At 36.7% G+C, this 16,697-nt stretch overlaps 1 protein-coding gene across 5 annotated transcripts; it reads right to left on the minus strand.

Annotated features, from left to right (window-relative positions):
• Nucleotides 1–120: 120 nt before the first annotated feature.
• LOC106174357 (uncharacterized) lies at nucleotides 121–10,968 on the minus strand. 5 transcript variants are annotated; one of them, XM_087017992.1, is made up of 12 exons: nucleotides 10,572–10,968; nucleotides 8,217–8,349; nucleotides 7,794–7,897; nucleotides 6,934–7,055; nucleotides 6,284–6,425; nucleotides 5,553–5,627; nucleotides 4,128–4,269; nucleotides 3,438–3,734; nucleotides 2,930–3,009; nucleotides 2,565–2,633; nucleotides 2,192–2,266; nucleotides 121–1,487 (listed from the first exon to the last, which is right to left on the minus strand). In XM_087017992.1, exons 2-12 carry the CDS (start codon nucleotides 8,308–8,310, stop codon nucleotides 1,425–1,427), a joined length of 1,263 nt encoding a protein of 420 aa, XP_086874118.1. In that variant the 5' UTR covers nucleotides 8,311–8,349; nucleotides 10,572–10,968; the 3' UTR covers nucleotides 121–1,424. The 5 variants fall into 5 exon arrangements, with proteins under 5 accessions (XP_086874118.1, XP_086874117.1, XP_086874119.1 ...); XM_087017991.1 differs by having other exon boundaries at nucleotides 2,930–3,012; nucleotides 10,572–10,963; XM_087017993.1 differs by having other exon boundaries at nucleotides 2,930–3,012; nucleotides 3,438–3,713; nucleotides 10,572–10,936.
• Nucleotides 10,969–16,697: the final 5,729 nt, after the last annotated feature.

The raw sequence follows: 16,697 nt of genomic DNA on the forward strand, positions 1-16,697 counted from the left end.
ATGATAATTGAAATATTTTTAGGGAAATGTTGTATAAATATCATTATATATATGGAAAAATTACTGGGGACCTGTAGATTGTAATTCACAACGATGAAGACACAATTTCGGATAATTTATCTTTGACAACAAATTTTATTGTTCGATAACTGTTCATTTCCTCGAGGCCAACATCTATATCCAAGGTGACAACTGATACTGATATCCCTACAATTAACTCATTTGCTACTCAGCCATTACTAAACCAATATAAACATCGCTTCTGTGCTTTGAGAAGGAGTCAGAATAGTGAATCCCTTTTTTACCACATTGATACAAAGGCCTTGGACTATCCTTTTTGTTAACTGGTAACAGATAAAGCAATTACAAATGTAACTGTCCCTTGGATCAATCCAATTTCTCAACTATAAACACCAACGAACACATATAATGCAAAACCTATAGGAATAATAAATTTTACTTCCCAGAGAAACAGCGACTTGACGATATAAATCTCTAAATATTTAAGACAACAACAACATATACTGTTTACAATAAACAGCTACACTAAATGTATTTATAACATATTAAAATGATCAACTTCTTTTTACATGGTACGTCACTATTAAAAGTTGGAGTGCTCTGCACTTAAGAAAAATTAGCTTTAAATACAAATCTAGCTATGTAATATCTATTTCTTGTCAGTGAAAATCTCGAGCATTCTTTCATGCAATCTACTGTCATTAATGCACAACAACGAACAAACATTTTTTTCTTATATTTTTTAACACGATCTAGACTAGTCTATTTGTTCTGTATATTTAGACAAAAGTCAATCGGATTGAATACAGTACAAGAATTAGGCACCTGCGCCCGTTTTACATTACGTCTACATACTAATACATCTGAATGAAAACATAAGTAGCCAGGTAAAGGTGACAAATGTACAGCCAACTATCTCAGTTTATATATTAAGGAAAAAATAAACTATACCTTGCAGAACTGGGCCTGTAACTAAGCAAAATTTTCAGTGAAGGAAAAAACAAACAAACAAAAAAACAAAAAACAAACACGAAATGGGAATTCTTATTGGCCTTTTGTAAATTGGTCAGCCAAAGTTAACGAATCCATCAAGTGACAACCATAGAGAGTACAACATGGGTAGTTTTTTTTAATATCTTGTTCATGGTTCTACAAGATGTTGAATTCAGGATTTTGGTGATGAGAATAACTTTGAAAACCACCCACAGTTCAACCGACACCCTGTAGGTATCCAGTCCGAAGATGTTCCAAGCAAAACATTGGTTTCATAAAAAATTCGTTCTGACACATAAGTGATTATCATCATCATCATCATCATCATCATAAAAACCTTTCCTTAATATGGATATTGTACTGTAAAGCCACTGGGTGTTCCACACCAACAGTTTATGAAGTTGATATTTTTATTTCTCGTAGCCAAAGAACCTTTGCGGCTGTCCAGGATAGCTGTATCTAGGCTGCCCTGCCTGAAATGAAAAAAAAACTTCTTAAAAAAAGGTCTACAAGCAAATGTCAATTTCATTATGAGCCAACAAATACATACATAAGGGTTATATTGTTCTATGTGGGCTGATCCAACTCCATGGGGACTCTCGCTGAATACAATCAGATTGCATTCTGCCGAGTCCCTGGGGAGTTGGATCAATCTAAGTACAACAATAATTTCATTGGGAATGAGCCTTAAGATAAACTGATTTATTGTGCTGTACTCATATCCATTAAGCAGTATTTTGCCCACTGCAATTCCAAATATAATTCACTATTTAGAGCAAGAATTCAAATGGTACAAGTACATGATGAATGGTTAATTAGCCACTCTACAATACAATGCACACTAAAACTTCTATTTTCAAGATCAAATCTTCAGTGTTGTATAAACTGTAAAACTAACATTTTAACTGCCCTCTAGCTTATCAAAATATTATTTCTAAAGATGAACTCTGCACAGAAATTGAAAATGAAATTGAAAGGACAGAACTAAGATAATAATAATAATGATAATAATAATATCATCATCATCACCGCGAATAAAAAAAATTCAACATTTGTCACATAATTCATTTCAATATTATCATAATGATCAATTTAAAAATTCACAGTTGTCACATCCCATATTATTATTATTATTATTATTATTATTATTATTCTATCCAGACCATTGTTCACTTACAGGTTGTGAGGCAGGTGGCTGGTAAGTACTGGTGGTGGCCTGTGTTCTCACAGGATAGCCAGTCATTATACTCCCCTATGGAAACAAAAAAAGATACACCTCAACTTTGTGTATGTTCAAGCAAATGAATACTTGATAGATTAAAGTTAATATTATCACAATAATACAACTATACACCTAATTTTTAATATTTCAGTATATAATCACACACATAAAATGATGATTTTTTCTAACTGGTGAAATATCTTAAGTTTCCTCCACAAATATCAGATATACGGCAAGTCTAAGGGTTACTTGAAAAATTGTTTCACAAAGAGTTAAAAGTTAGGACAGTCACAATATATTCAGTCCCATCCATATTAGGAGTACTCACCCTGGGTGGGGGTTGCTGAGGGGGGAGCTGCATCTGCTGCTGGATGACACCAGTACCCCTCATGGAGGACTAGAGGGGGAAAATAATGTTTTAATATAATAATAATTAATAATATAAATAAACAAAATCTCTCACTGTATGACTCTGACTGAATAGAAATAACTTTCTAGAAGACATGAACATCTGGGTTGACACTCAAACAGCAATTTTAGCCACATGGTAAACATATTCAAATTTATTTCATTGTTTAAAATCAATTCCATCACAAATGTAGTTCAAATTTCTGAATTGGATAAGCTAAGAGAACAGAGTTTTTTTGGTTAAGAACCAGATTTTATCCAGGACAAGCCCTGAGTAATACTGACCATCATCTTGTACTGATCCTTAGGAGATTTACTTCCCTCCACAGTGGGCTGTAATTGACCTCGAGGTGACCCCAAGTGAGCTGCTGATGGACAACCAGAACAAAGTTTAATAATAATAATAATGATTTGTTAAGACTGCAATCCAGTAGGTTAAATATGTTCATAAAATGATAAGAACATTGCAAAAACAAGATGCTACATGTCTGAATGAAACTCAGTTAAAGGACTGGGTCTTTAGGAGCAAATCATTGGGAGAAAAAAAGTTATGCCACATAATAATAGTAATAGTATTAGTATGTCATCTTATAAGTTCTTGTTTACCTCAAACACATTTTTTGGAATGGGGTTCTTGTTTGGTGTTTGCTGGAGCTTTTAAAAGAACTAAGCCCGACTGGGACCTTTGTGTATTTCAAACACTTTTTTTCTAGTCATAAAAGTGTCTGATTTAGCAGAGGCTATATTGCTTTCAAGTCAGAACACAGAACACATAAAATTACTTGTACCCTACCTCCAATTCTAGGAATAGGATAGCTGGCATGCTGGGCTGGATATTCTCCAATCTTCTGCTGCTGATGCGCATAATGACTGGGATATGTACTGAAAGCTGATTGGCTGCCAGGATATTTGCCTGCTGGTGATTGGTTGGCCTGGAACTTATTTGTCACCTGTGGTTGGCTGCTTGTGTAGTTGGATGCACCTTGGGTTGTTGAAGGAGGGGCAGGGAAACTGTGCCCTGATTGGCTGCTGTAGGCCATGTGACCTTGAGGTGGATAACCTGCAGGCTCTGTTGGTGGGAAAAAAAATTCTGAAGCATATTAATCTTCTATAGACTACATTATAAATTAATTTGTAATACAGAAAAATATATATTTTTTTTTTTGAGACAGAAATTTGTGATCCTAAAAATTTAGCCTTTAAAAACATTGTGGGTAGAAGAGGCCTGAACTGTATGCAACCCTGCAGACAATATACACATCAGAAAATATAGTAAAGTATATTGGGGAGAAAATAATATATAGAAGACTTTTGCCTTTCACCATCTGATTTTTCAACGTATGCCCCAGAAGCCCAGTGCTCACTCTGATCTGTTGCCTGAGAGAGTCCCGATTTGGGAATAGCATTTCTTTTAACTAACAACAGGAAAATAATAATTAAAAAAAAAAAAAAAAAAAAAAAAAACTGACAGGCAAATACTCACTCTGCTCAGTAAACTGTGGGTGTTGTGGTTTAGGAGCAGCATAATTGGCCATGGCATACTTCCTGGGGTCGGCAGTCACATAGGGACTGCTGGTATACATGGAGACTGGGGGAGGGGATGGACTCCTGGGCCTCTTCATACTCTGGAGGGAAAAAACATACAACAGTGTTATAGTCTGGGCCTCTTCCAAATCTGGAGGGAGAAAATGTTATGACATTATTATATTCTAGGCCTTTTCATACTCTGGAGGGAGAAAGTATTAAAACTTGTTCTATCCTGGGCCTCCTCATACTCTGGAGGGAGAAAATGTATAATGTTGTTATATACTGGGCGTCTTCGTACTCTGGGGGGAAACTGTTACGACATTGTTAAATTATGGGCCTCTTAATACTCTGGAGGGAAAAAATGAATAACTCTGTTAAAAGCTCACAAACAGTCATTGGGTGCATGATGTCTTAAATGGAATTCCTTAATATGGGATTTTATTATAGCTCCAGGAACTAATTGGCCCTGTTATAGTTGTCCGATGTCAAAGTGTTCAAATGTGAAATAAGTTCAGTACCGAACACTGCCTGCTGTGACAAATGAGGCTGTGTAAATAAAAGCCTCACTTAGTGTGACAAGAGAGTTAAAAAATATTTAGTTTCCTATATATTTTTTTCTTTATATTTTACAAAAAAAAATCACTGAAATATTTTCTGGTCTTTAGGTGGTTGCCTAAAATGACAGGAAATTGTGAAATGTTCTGTATCAGTTACAATTTCAACAAAAAATTGTCCATCTTTGCTAACTGAACACATTCAAAACACACATAAAATGACAATTTAAACTGATTTACTGAATACTACATTTTCATGAAAACATAACACGCATGACACGGCTTTTACCATCACCAAAACAACAGCTGATCTTGAAAGGTATTTAGTACCACATTACCCAAGACACTTTGTACCTACAACAGCATTGCCTGGGGGTTTCAAACTATATTGCAACAGTTGTGATTTACAACACAATGATCAACACATTCTAATATGACCTTTCTTCTTTCAGATTGGCCTTACAGCATAATGTTCTCCAAGCAGCTTAGTTCACTCATGTACTGCCAGATAGACAGTGAAGTGCTATATTCTTTATTGTCATAGCTACACAGTAATTATGACACAACATTATGACACAGCACTGCCTTCATAACCCAAGAGGGTGTAGGAACTGATCTGATGAGATCAAACAAGGATCTGAGAATATCTATACCAAAAAACATAGCACAGAAACAACCAATGTAAATAACGATTTTGCCTATAACATTTACCACTGTATCAACAATATCACAATACATATGAAAGACAAATGCTCCACTTGATTGTGCTAGGTGTGACATGAATTGTGCTGGGTGAGACTGAACTTCAAGACAAGCCAGTTACTTACTGTCATCATGGTGGGCTGATGGGGTTTATACATGGTACTGGGTCTCCCTGCTGATATCAGCTCACCCTGACGGAGCTGAATATTGAATTATAGATCATACACAACTGACAGTGTATGATCAGTAAAACAATGTGGTAGTGTGTGTGTTTGCATGCGTACATGTTTGTATAGCGTGGGTCTGCTTTTAGGTATTGTGTCATGTTTAAAGTATGAAAATGTAAATCTCTTTTGAGGATACTTCACTAAGAAATTCTGTCAGTTTGTGTCTCTCTGCATGTGAAAGCCCATGCGCAAGTGCACACACAACCTAAAATCCATTACTTTCAGGTGTATCAAAGAAAATTTTCAAATTGGCATCATAGATTTTTCAATCAGTTCTAGTAAGTCTAGACTAGGAAATTGCAACTAAATGGTGATACACAGTGACAGGTTTAACTGGGTAAGATATTCTACTATGTGATGTGTGGTTTTAACTTCACATTGCATACAGCAGAACTTCAATTGCCACAGAAACTCCAGGAAATTACCTAGTTGGCACATATTTCAGGTCACTGCATTAGGAGTGACAAGTGGAATTGTGCTGGAATTGCCATATTATTTTTTTTTAACTTTTATCTTTTTTTATCAAATACACAATACCATAAAAGAATGAGTAATAAAGGTCTCTGCTAAAAAAAACCTTAAGAATCAACAAGTGATACTGACATCAAAAGCGACAGTTCCATACTTACCGATATCATGGTAGGCTGCTGAGGCTTATACATGGTGGGTCTTCCTGCAGACATGGGGCCACCAGGAAAGGTGAAAATAGAAGGATGGCCTGACACAGGAATTGCTGAATGATGGTAGGAACCCAGGGGGATCATAGACTCGCTGCATTCAAAGAATTAAGGACAAAAATCATTTGACTGGAAAATCTTGATTAAGGCAAATAAAGTTATTATTTATTTATTTTTTTTTTATTTTTGCAAGTACAATTTACCAGCATCTGCAAAATTCTCAGAACTTCTTTTCTTTCTTGTACTAAATACAATTTTCCAGCATCTGGAAAATTGTCAAAACTGACTAAAGACAATTAAAAACTAATATGCCTACACATATTATTTAGTGGCCAATTGGTTTTAACAAAATACACAGTAAAAAGTATGGTTTTACGGAATGTCAAAGAAACACTGTATATTATACCTGACAGATACCCTAGCCCATTTAAGCATTTATAACTAGCATAAGGTAATCATGCATATTAGAATAGGTAGCATGAGTTGTTTATCAAAGTTGATAATAAGGCTATATTGAAGGACTGGTAATTCATAAAATATTAAAGTTAACAATGTGATATAATATAAACAAAATACTTCAACATCAGGTCTATGACCATCACCTTTGCTCTTTCATCTGCTGTCTCCGCCGTGTCTCATCTTCGTGGATTGCCTTCTTCAGAAGAGAGAACAACTCGTGTTTTTCCTGCTTCAGAGCCTCAAGTTGACTCTCCATCTGAGAGATCTGAATAAAAGTAGTGTAGCAACCAACTATTATCTTGTGTTCAAATGCTAATTAGGGTTACATCAAGAAAGAAAACCTAACTTTTTATTCAAGTAAAACAAAGTACCAATGACCCACAGAGTTTTCATCTTATCAATGTGTGTTAAGAAAACAACAATTATTTTCAAATAAAACTTAAAAAATTTTACCAGCAGCCACAAGTTTCAAACAACAGCAATGGGAGTACAGATTGAGTCATGCAAACAGCAGGAGTTGAAGATTTTACAATTCTACTAACTAACTCTGTTTGAGGTATACAACAGTCTCAGCCTAATGGTTTTGTTTACAGTTAGTTTATATTTCAATATTATTGAATATTTTCATAAGTAAATCAAGATCTCAGAGGTCTGCACTTCCATAAATTTTATAAAAAATACATTATATGAGCTCCCTTTTGGACACCCACTGCCTTGTATTATCAATTCAGAGGGCTGTATTCTGGAAACTCGTTTAAAGAGACCCACTTCAGTAGAGTGACAATAGTCAGAAGGTTCAATAATCCAAACTTTGGACCAACAAATAAACTCTTTTATATATGTATATAAAAAAAACTGATAAAAATGTTTCAAGTTTTGGACCAGTGAACCTTGGAACCACTATACTATTAAAAAAACACCCCCTTTTGTTATGAGGAGCAGATGTTTGATGCCTGTGCTGTTCTACAATTGTGAATATGTCTCAAAACTAGATATACTATACTTGTTCTTTTGTCTGCTCCAGGGTCAAGCTGTCTTCCTCCTCTTTCTTCTTTCTAGATTCTCTCTCTTTCCTAAGTCGTTCCTGCTCAGTCTCTTGTTCTTGCTCTGAAATTGCCATAGAGGGCTGACTTATAAACGTATCCTCAGTTTTCAAGCAATCGATCTTGACATGTACAGTGCATGAAGGCAAGGGTAGATTACTTTTCAGAGAGACTTTAGTTGAGAGACAAGCAAAAGAATGGAGAGCACCCTAAAGACATCTGAATAGCTAGCTGGACATCATTTTACAGATATGCACAACTTTATGTTTCATACGTTTGTACATATAGCACACGTCGTATAAAATACGAGAGCTAACGCATGAAGCCATGATGACTTTTCGAGCTAAGTAAGACCGTGACACCAGCCAACATATAAATTTTACCTTGTTTCTTTTTCTCCCTCTGCTTCATGATGTGTTTCTTCAAGGCTTGGTACATGGCCCTGGTCATCTTGGGCCTCTCTATCAGAGCAGGCATTCTGGAACTCTGATCAAATTATGGATACAAATTCCGGTCCTGAAAGCAAAACAACATGACTACGTTAGGTAGATCACAATCCGCTAGGGGCGCTACAGTCGTAACTATCCACGGGCAGTGAAGTGTTAAACTGAAGTCGGCCTGCTGACAGTTCGCCTATGGAACCCCTTTTTTAAATCTCTCTTTTAGCGCTGCGTAAAAAAACTAATACAAGCCATTAACTAAATAAGTTGTAAATCAAAGAGTAAAATCCGGTCACATGATTTTCCCATGTTGCAGTCTTTGACAAGTTTCGGTTCTGCTTGTTTTAAGTTTTGCCTCTACAAAATGCTAAAAAATTTCAGGTAAGTGCTGGTATCATCTTTTTGAAATTTATATCCAGCAAAGTTTATGAAATTTGCTATATTATGTAGAAAAATCATGAAATTTGAAGGTTGCGAAGTATAGTTAATTTAATCCGCAATATTACATGATGTGAAAATTACCACAGGGAAATAGCTCTGCCCTGATTAGTCACAGGCTATGTGAGCCAGACAATAGGCTGAGCACACAAAAGACGAACAGGGTGCTCTGCTGCGACTGAGTGATCACTGCCAGACTTTACGAAAGGCCAAAAAATCTGTCAGACATTCGGTCTGACAAGCTTGAAAATTCTGTCAGACCGAAACAAAATCTGTCAGACCGAAGTAAAATAATAGAAATACGAACCATTATTCTTGTTTTCATGTGTATTTTCTAATGTTTTAAATCACTGACATTAAATCAAATATTAAATTTTTGATATATGTTTGTAAAAAAGTAAAATAAGAAAGAAAAACAAACAAACAAGAAAATAGACAAAAAATTACTTGCATAACAAGTTGTTTTTTATTTAATGAAAAAGACATTGTGGAATGACACAAGGACTAAGACCAATACAAGTATGAAGAATGTGTATCTAGTAATATCATACGTATGTCCATAAAAACGTCTGTTAATCAGATAACCATTTCATCCGTTGTTTTTGGCAATAACATATGCGTTTTGAAACAGCACAGTAAGGCAGTCTTTTTCATCCAATTGAAGCTTTGACAGGGACTGTCCAGCCCGAGTCTAAGTTCCTTCTTCATTTTATTTCTTTTTTTTTTTTATTAAAAGAAACTCAAACTGTGAGCTTTCGTCAAGGTCATGTGCACTTTCTCCAACTCGTGGTGAACGGTACATGCAAATACGTACATAAGTTCCATAATTTAAGAACCCGTAATAAAGCTGTAACATTTATGTTGCTATTGATCAAAATGATAACTCGGCACACACTATTTTCCTCTCCTACAGATTACAAGTCCGCCAGGGCCTACCTTCTTTCCAATTTTAGTAAACTTCCGTTTCTCTTCCTCACTTCGTTTTAATTTTAGCCACGCTTTGCACCAACGAAGTGTTTAAAGTTCAACAACGTCATTTTCTAAACAAAAGGTTTATCCATTAGTACTGTGTACGACTGATAAAGAAGAAACAGAGGATCAAGTCTGTGAAAACGCAAATAGCACGAGCACATGTGTTGCGGCCATTTTGTCGAGTAGGGGTATTACGAAACGAAAACGAGACTGTACATTACATCATCCAGGAATCCCCCAACCTCAACCAGTCACAAAATAGTATTTCTGAGTGAAACTGAGGTTTATAAATTATGTATTAATTAGCTGGGAACTCCCCGAGATTTTCACCCCGTCTCTCTTTTCGAATGAAGTAAAATATATCGTCCAGAAAAGAAACAACAACGTATTCCTTGTATTTACACATTCCCAGTCAGTTTGAAAACTCGCCGGACATAAGGTCCGACGATACAGGATTTTTTATCGGACCGAGACGAAATTTGCCAGGCATGTCCGACGGTCCGACGCCTTTCGTAAAGTCTGCACTGCTGGTCAGTGGGCACAGGTTTTGAGCTGAGAAGTGTGGACACTTTTGGTGGATTTTTGCAGTTAAAAAACTTCAATATCTTTGTTGCTTGTAGGAATATTTAAAAAATTCCAAATGATTCCATCCGGTTTTTGCATTACCTTTCAGATGATATAAGTATTTTAATTTTCTGATCAGTTTGAAAATTTTTCTGATATACCTAACTACGTGCAAATTTTAAATCTAAGAAGATTCACTTACACCTGCCTAGTTAAGGAACGTGTGAGCTTAATTTTGGTATAACGTTAAGAAAACAATATAAGCATTTCCTTCGTGAACAGATATATCGATGATACAGCGCAAGACTATGTTCATATACTCACAAATATTCCAATAATATCTGGTGCGATTTGCAAATGGCTCGTTTATTAATTTACTCTCTATGAAAAGGAGGAAGAAAAGATAGTTTCACACATATCAAGATAGGCCGATTCGCCTACTAGTAGGGTGTTACAAAACTATTCAGAAAGTGTGGACTTTCGCCAAGGCAGCTCACTATTAAGCTTAATAAGTTATGTATTGATTAGTAAAATGATCAACCAATTAATCAATTTACTCAACAATGTATGGTAACGCGCCCTGGGTAGGCCTAGATGGAACGCATAACTTCACAGCAACCTCAGATATCGGGGGTGCGGGCACAAATTAGACAAATTTTGGCTTTGTAGAACCAACTGGGAATGAGTTAGAGCAACAAACCTGGTGTTAAAGCAAGCTACATGAGCTCAACTACATATGCAATCATTGAATGGGGGGGGGGGGGGGGGGGGGGGGCAAGCTGGCCCAAGGGTCGGGAAAAGTTTGCACCTTATACAGTACAATGTAGTATCCCATGTAAACGCCATGAAATACATTTTAAACATTTTTATTTTACTAAATTGATATTTTAGAGTATTTATACTGAATAGGTAGTTTAAATGCGGTTTCTATAGGCCTACGTGACGTTGTATGTGTTGTAACCTATGTGTTGCAAGGACCCAACCATATTATCAATGGACCAAACTGTTTTAAATTTAAATTTAAATTTAAACTGATTATAGCCGCATAAAGCAGGTTTAATAATCGAAAAATAAACTTTTGCTTTATAAGCATCTTACAATTTCTATCTTAAACTGATAAGCCTATTAATTAAAAAAGAAAAACATTGTCTTTGTCGTATCAATGGTCTAATATAGGCCTACACTGTACTTTGAATCAACCATACCGAGCCACCTGAAAGACATCTCAACGCCCCTCTACTTCTATTATGCGGCAGTATGGTCTCGTTTCAAGAGTCGTGTATTTCGTGATTTGTCAAGATAATGTCGCTAGTTGTAAGAGATATTTTATTGTATGAATTCCACTAAAATTATTTCTTTCACTAAAGTGTGACAAGAAAATGCAGAGCAATGAAATACTCGAGCGAAAGAGAGTTCTAAAATATCTAGGTAAATTATAGAGTGAAAGGGTTCCACAGATGATCGAGATTTAGGTGCATCAGGCTGATGAAGAAGAAAAAAACACGTTCACGCTTCCATACAAAATCTGAGTTAAGTTTCAAATTGCTAATCTTTAGGCTATATCTTCTGCTTGTCATCTATGTCGTGGACACTGCATTGAGTTAGTTCACAGGTGTCAGTAAAACTCGTGAAGCACTGTAACCTGATCGTCTCCCAATCTACCGCCACTTAGAGACCATAATTAACCTCAGTTCTTCGTCGTTGTTCAATAGTTAAATGCTTCAGGTGCCGGTGTGCCACAGTGCCACGTAGGCCTACATTTAAACAGGGTACTGAGTTCATGTAGGCCTACGGTTATTTATAATTTTATCATTGTAATTATATAATTGAAAATAGTTGACACTGTACACTCACACGTGTGACAGGCTTTAATTGAAATAATTATATTATTATTGATTTTGAAAAACAATACGGTAGCAAAAGGCTATTATACAGGGGCGGATCCAAGATATTTTGAAGGCGGGACGGGGAAGGAGGCGAATGCGAAGTCGGTGGGGGGGGGGGGTTACTCCCTTTTACTGGCCCCAGGCACCCAAAAGTCACTCATTTAGGCGACCATCTTACATAATAGTCAACATTAGATCGACAGTCTCTCCAGGGGCGGATCCAGGATTATTTAAATGGTGGTCCGATTTTTGTTAGCAATTACAGGCGTCGGATAATAAGAAGCCGGCTCTCGGCCCCCTAGGAGTGTTTTAGGGGGCAAACGGCGCCATTTGGTACGGTTTAGAACTATGAATCAGCTTTTCAAAATTCTAATTTCAAGGGAAGAAAATTAGTGTGATCTTTTCTTCAGACCCCCTCCCCTCTTAAACCGCAACTGTTAAACGTTGTGTAATGTCGAGAAGGCTACTGAGTGAATTCAAGTTTGGGCGCTTTAATTGATAAGTTTGCCTGGAACGTTCCTAGTTGGATGACTTCATACGGTTTTACTTTTATTTTGTTTTACACAGAGACTACTTAGATTACACTGATTTTGACTTCACATGTGACGTTATAGAGCACGAGGACTTTCCAAAGATGTTCACACCTGAGAGATTGAGGTTTTGATTAGTTTTGCAATGTTTAATGTCGAGTGTGGGGTTGCACAGCACTGTATGAACATAGGAACAGTCTTGATAAGCAGGGGAAAGGGGGAGTGGGCACGAAAAAAATGCTTGGGTAAAGCAATAGGGGCGACATGACTTTTGAAAAAACTTTCTGCTGGGAAAATAGCACTTTTTGTTGAAAGGGCAGTATGACATGCATGTTGCCATGTCAGATTAGCTGTTTACACCAAATTTGATCTGTGGCGTATATGGTAAAGGATAGAGAACTATGACCATTCCCGTCTAAGCATCATTTTAAAGACTTTAAAAGTGAAGAGAAAGGAAAACTTTAAGATAATGGCCAGCAATAAGTTGTTGTCAAACCGATCACTTATTCTAAATTATACCGGCTTTTTTCCCGTGACTTCCCGATTGCACCAGGTCGTTGTTGTAACGGACGTTTTTTCTTGCAGCCGCGCACGCCACTGACAGCGTTGTGCCTGATCAACCCGCTGATGTAAAGAGATTGCCTTTCCATTTGTGTAGTGTGTCTTTAATTCGCCCCCCTTGTTCTCGGAGGCCGGTGATACGCAAACGTTCATATTAAAATAGTGATTATTTGGAAAATTGGAGTGTAGATTTACACCGTTCGTTTGGCAGGTGATACAATGGTACATAATATGACATATAAACATGTTTACCTTTTTGGTTCTGTTTATACACAGGTAATATTTGGAATGACACAGTTCCGGTCCAAGATCGACCCAAATATATCAGCGGTGCACGTATAAATCTCGGTGCGGTCGGCCCCAATTAAGAATAAATTGAAAATACCTAGATTAGCATTAAAAAAATATTGCAGCTCTCTAGCATTGTGTATAAGAATGGTTTTTTTATTTACCAAAAAGGTTTGTGCTGTAACTGCTAAAATTATCGATGTTTAATTAACAATGCCATTGGGTCTTAAACATTCCGGGTACGGTTAGGGTTAAGTGAAAGGGTTTGAAGGAGCAATAGGGCACATTTTTATCACAATTTACCTGAAAAAGATGTTTCACATTAAATATTATTAAGTTTGTTATTTTTAAATTGTACCTTTTTTTACAAAAATCCTGACAAACATGTAACTGCATGTGTATATCACAAACACTAATGATTTCAAAGCTGAGTTATGCAATTTTCGCGTCAGTAAGTGGGCGGTAAGATATTAGCTCAAGCTTAAGCTTATCAAGTTTATCGCCCGCTGACACTTGATTAAAAAGCTACACGTACATTTTAAATATTATATTTCTCGCCAGTAAGCCGACGGTAAGCCAGTGAGCCTCGCAACTGGACACAAGCTTAACGCCCACTGACACTCGTCATACTAATTATTTGTTGAGATCGAATTGGCAAATTTGTTGGATTTGATATCTCAAATCTTACATGGGTCTTTCATTTCATTGTGTAACATCTTAAAAAGATGGAAGAGCGCCCCTCAGCCCGTCGTGAAGGGTAGAAGATAGAAGAACAGGGGCGGATCCAGAGATATTTTCTGACAGTCTTCCAAATTATCTTTGTTGATCCATCTTCCATTTTTGACAGTCTTCCGACAGAAAACATTAGATGGCTGACAATGTAAACTTGAAAATCTGACCGTCCTCCAGAAGACCCAGAAGACGGCCTAAATCCGCCCCTGGAAGAATATGTAAAATACTGACGGGGTGTCTGAATTATCATTATTATTATTATTATTATTATTAATTGAAAAATAAAAGATAAAACAGCATTTACGAGTAAGACTTTAGGAGAGCGATCGTCTGACTTTAACAGTATATCAACGCGCTGCAACGGCAGCGAGCACGTTGCTTGTCGAGAACAAATCTACTGCTCAGTGATAGGCTGAGTGATAGGAACTGGGTGTGAAAATTAATGATTGACTTTGAGTTACCAATGATTGACACACGAGGTATACATAAACGTGGAAGAGGGCCATGTGAATGTACAATATATCGATGATATCCTTGACCAGTGAGAGCTTTTTATCCAACCACAAGCAGGTTTAAATTCAAGCGGTACAAGCAGTCTGATAGAATCCACGGCCATTGACGAGAATCAAGGCGTCGCAGATCAGTGCTGAATCTTCAGTTGTCTTCTATAGTCCAGATCTGTATTTAGATTTAGCAGATTACAGGTAGGAGAAAATTAATTTTCTTCCTTAGTCAAAAAAAAAAAAAAAAGACTTGGATTGATGGGCACAGAGAGTGAAGTAAAAGCACAATTTATGTGCCAAGCCAAAATCTTAATTTTCCTTTAATGGCTACTTCTGAGACCTTTTCTAGTAGTTGATAAGTGCCAGTCTTCGTGCGAAAAATGTTTTCATAGGGTTCACCAAATCTAAAGTATAAAAAGAGAAACGTTCACTTAGAAGGTATAACTAGGTATTATTGTCACACAGGTCTAGCTTCTGATTTCTCAGTGTGGAACGGGGCTTCTTCAGGGCAGCGTATCTAACATTTAGCGTCACATGCAGCTTCTCCTATCCTTTTGCAGTTATTTTGAAAAAAGTTAACCAATATAAAAAAAAAAAAAAAAAAAAAACAATCTGTACATATACAGCTAGGGTAGATTTGTACGCAAAGTATAAGGAATAGCTTGGATTGACGGGCACAGAGAGTGAGCTAAAAGGGCAAATAATGTGCCAACTTCTATAAGAAATTGATTCACAAAATTTTACTGACTCTGCAACCACCGTCTGTGCGTGGAATCAAAAGGTTCTGTAACGTTTGCGCTGTAATGGCGTTGCACATTGGGTACAAAAGTCGTATGAAATCATTTTTGTTTGCAGGGTTATCCAACAATTTTCCATTCCCGAGGATATCCCACACACTTTTTTGCTATCTAAGTATATATTATTCTAATTTATTTTAGAACAAAACTTGACTTTAGAACTTCAAAATCGTCATCTATATTTATCACCAGACATAGCTAATTTAGCATGACACATACACTGTAGTGGAACAGTTTAGAAAATCCTTTGTTTTTAAAACAGCTGAAACTGGTGTTTACAACTTTTTAATGTCGAAAATAATATGTTTGAGCAGCTATGTTAGGATATACGTGAAAAACTGACATAATGAATGTGATTTATTTGGCTGTACAATAAGATAATCATTTGCAGAATTCCAGCTCGCCAACTAGCTCCCAACAGGTTGCATGTTATTTCTCGGGTCATCTACTCAAAGTAGGGTCAGTTGTGTCTAATGGCAGGGACATACAAGGTTTTAACAATGAAGAACAGCAGTGACTAAGTAGATTAATTTCCCTTATAATACAGCAATATATCTCTTCAAAATAAATTGTCGCCTCAGACCAAAAACTTTCCTATAATGAAAATCTGAGTGTGGAGTCACCTTGTAGGTGACTCAGATTTTCATGGTACATGTACAGTGGGATGTTGGATGACTTGGATTCAATTGCAATTTGTTCTTGGTAGTATACCAGTCGGTACTGTGGTCGGTGTCTATGATATATTCAGAAAACGCAGAGCTGGTATAGCCTACAGTCACTGATTGCCTGTGTTCGTTAACCATGGTCTTCAACTGCCTGTCTGTCTTACCAATATAAAAGGAATGCAATCATGTCAATTGATATCACATATAGCACGTCCCACAATGTTGATCCCTTTGGCGCCACTAAGTGTTGTTTCAATGTGCACTGGGGTCAATAAACCGTGTTGATAATTTGCTTTTTGTAGATCCTTAACTTTACTTTGAAATTTGCTCCAGTAAGGGAGAATTACTACCGGTAGCTGCTTTGTGTTGGCTGCGTCTGTTGGTTCACAGTTTGTCACTACTGTCCTGTCCTGAATTGGTTTCATCTTCAAAGTCCAAGATAGGAAACATGATGAAAGCCCAAGTCCAGGTTGGCTGTAAACTAACGG

Source organism: Lingula anatina, chromosome 7 (assembly GCF_051362555.1).
Source record: "Lingula anatina isolate TDL-2025a chromosome 7, LinAna3.0, whole genome shotgun sequence".
Lineage (NCBI taxonomy): Eukaryota > Metazoa > Brachiopoda > Lingulata > Lingulida > Lingulidae > Lingula > Lingula anatina.

Excerpts from the sequence above, each read along its gene's own strand:
- LOC106174357 (XM_087017991.1), bottom strand. The coding sequence starts at position 8,310 with ATGCCTGCTCTGATAGAGAGGCCCAAGATGACCAGGGCCATGTACCAA. Across the intron at positions 2,267-2,564 it reads CTCAGCAACCCCCACCCAGG|GGGAGTATAATGACTGGCTA; the intron begins GTGAGTACTCCT and ends TTGTTTCCATAG. Across the intron at positions 1,488-2,191 it reads AGCCACCTGCCTCACAACCT|GCAGGGCAGCCTAGATACAG; the intron begins GTAAGTGAACAA and ends TTTTCATTTCAG.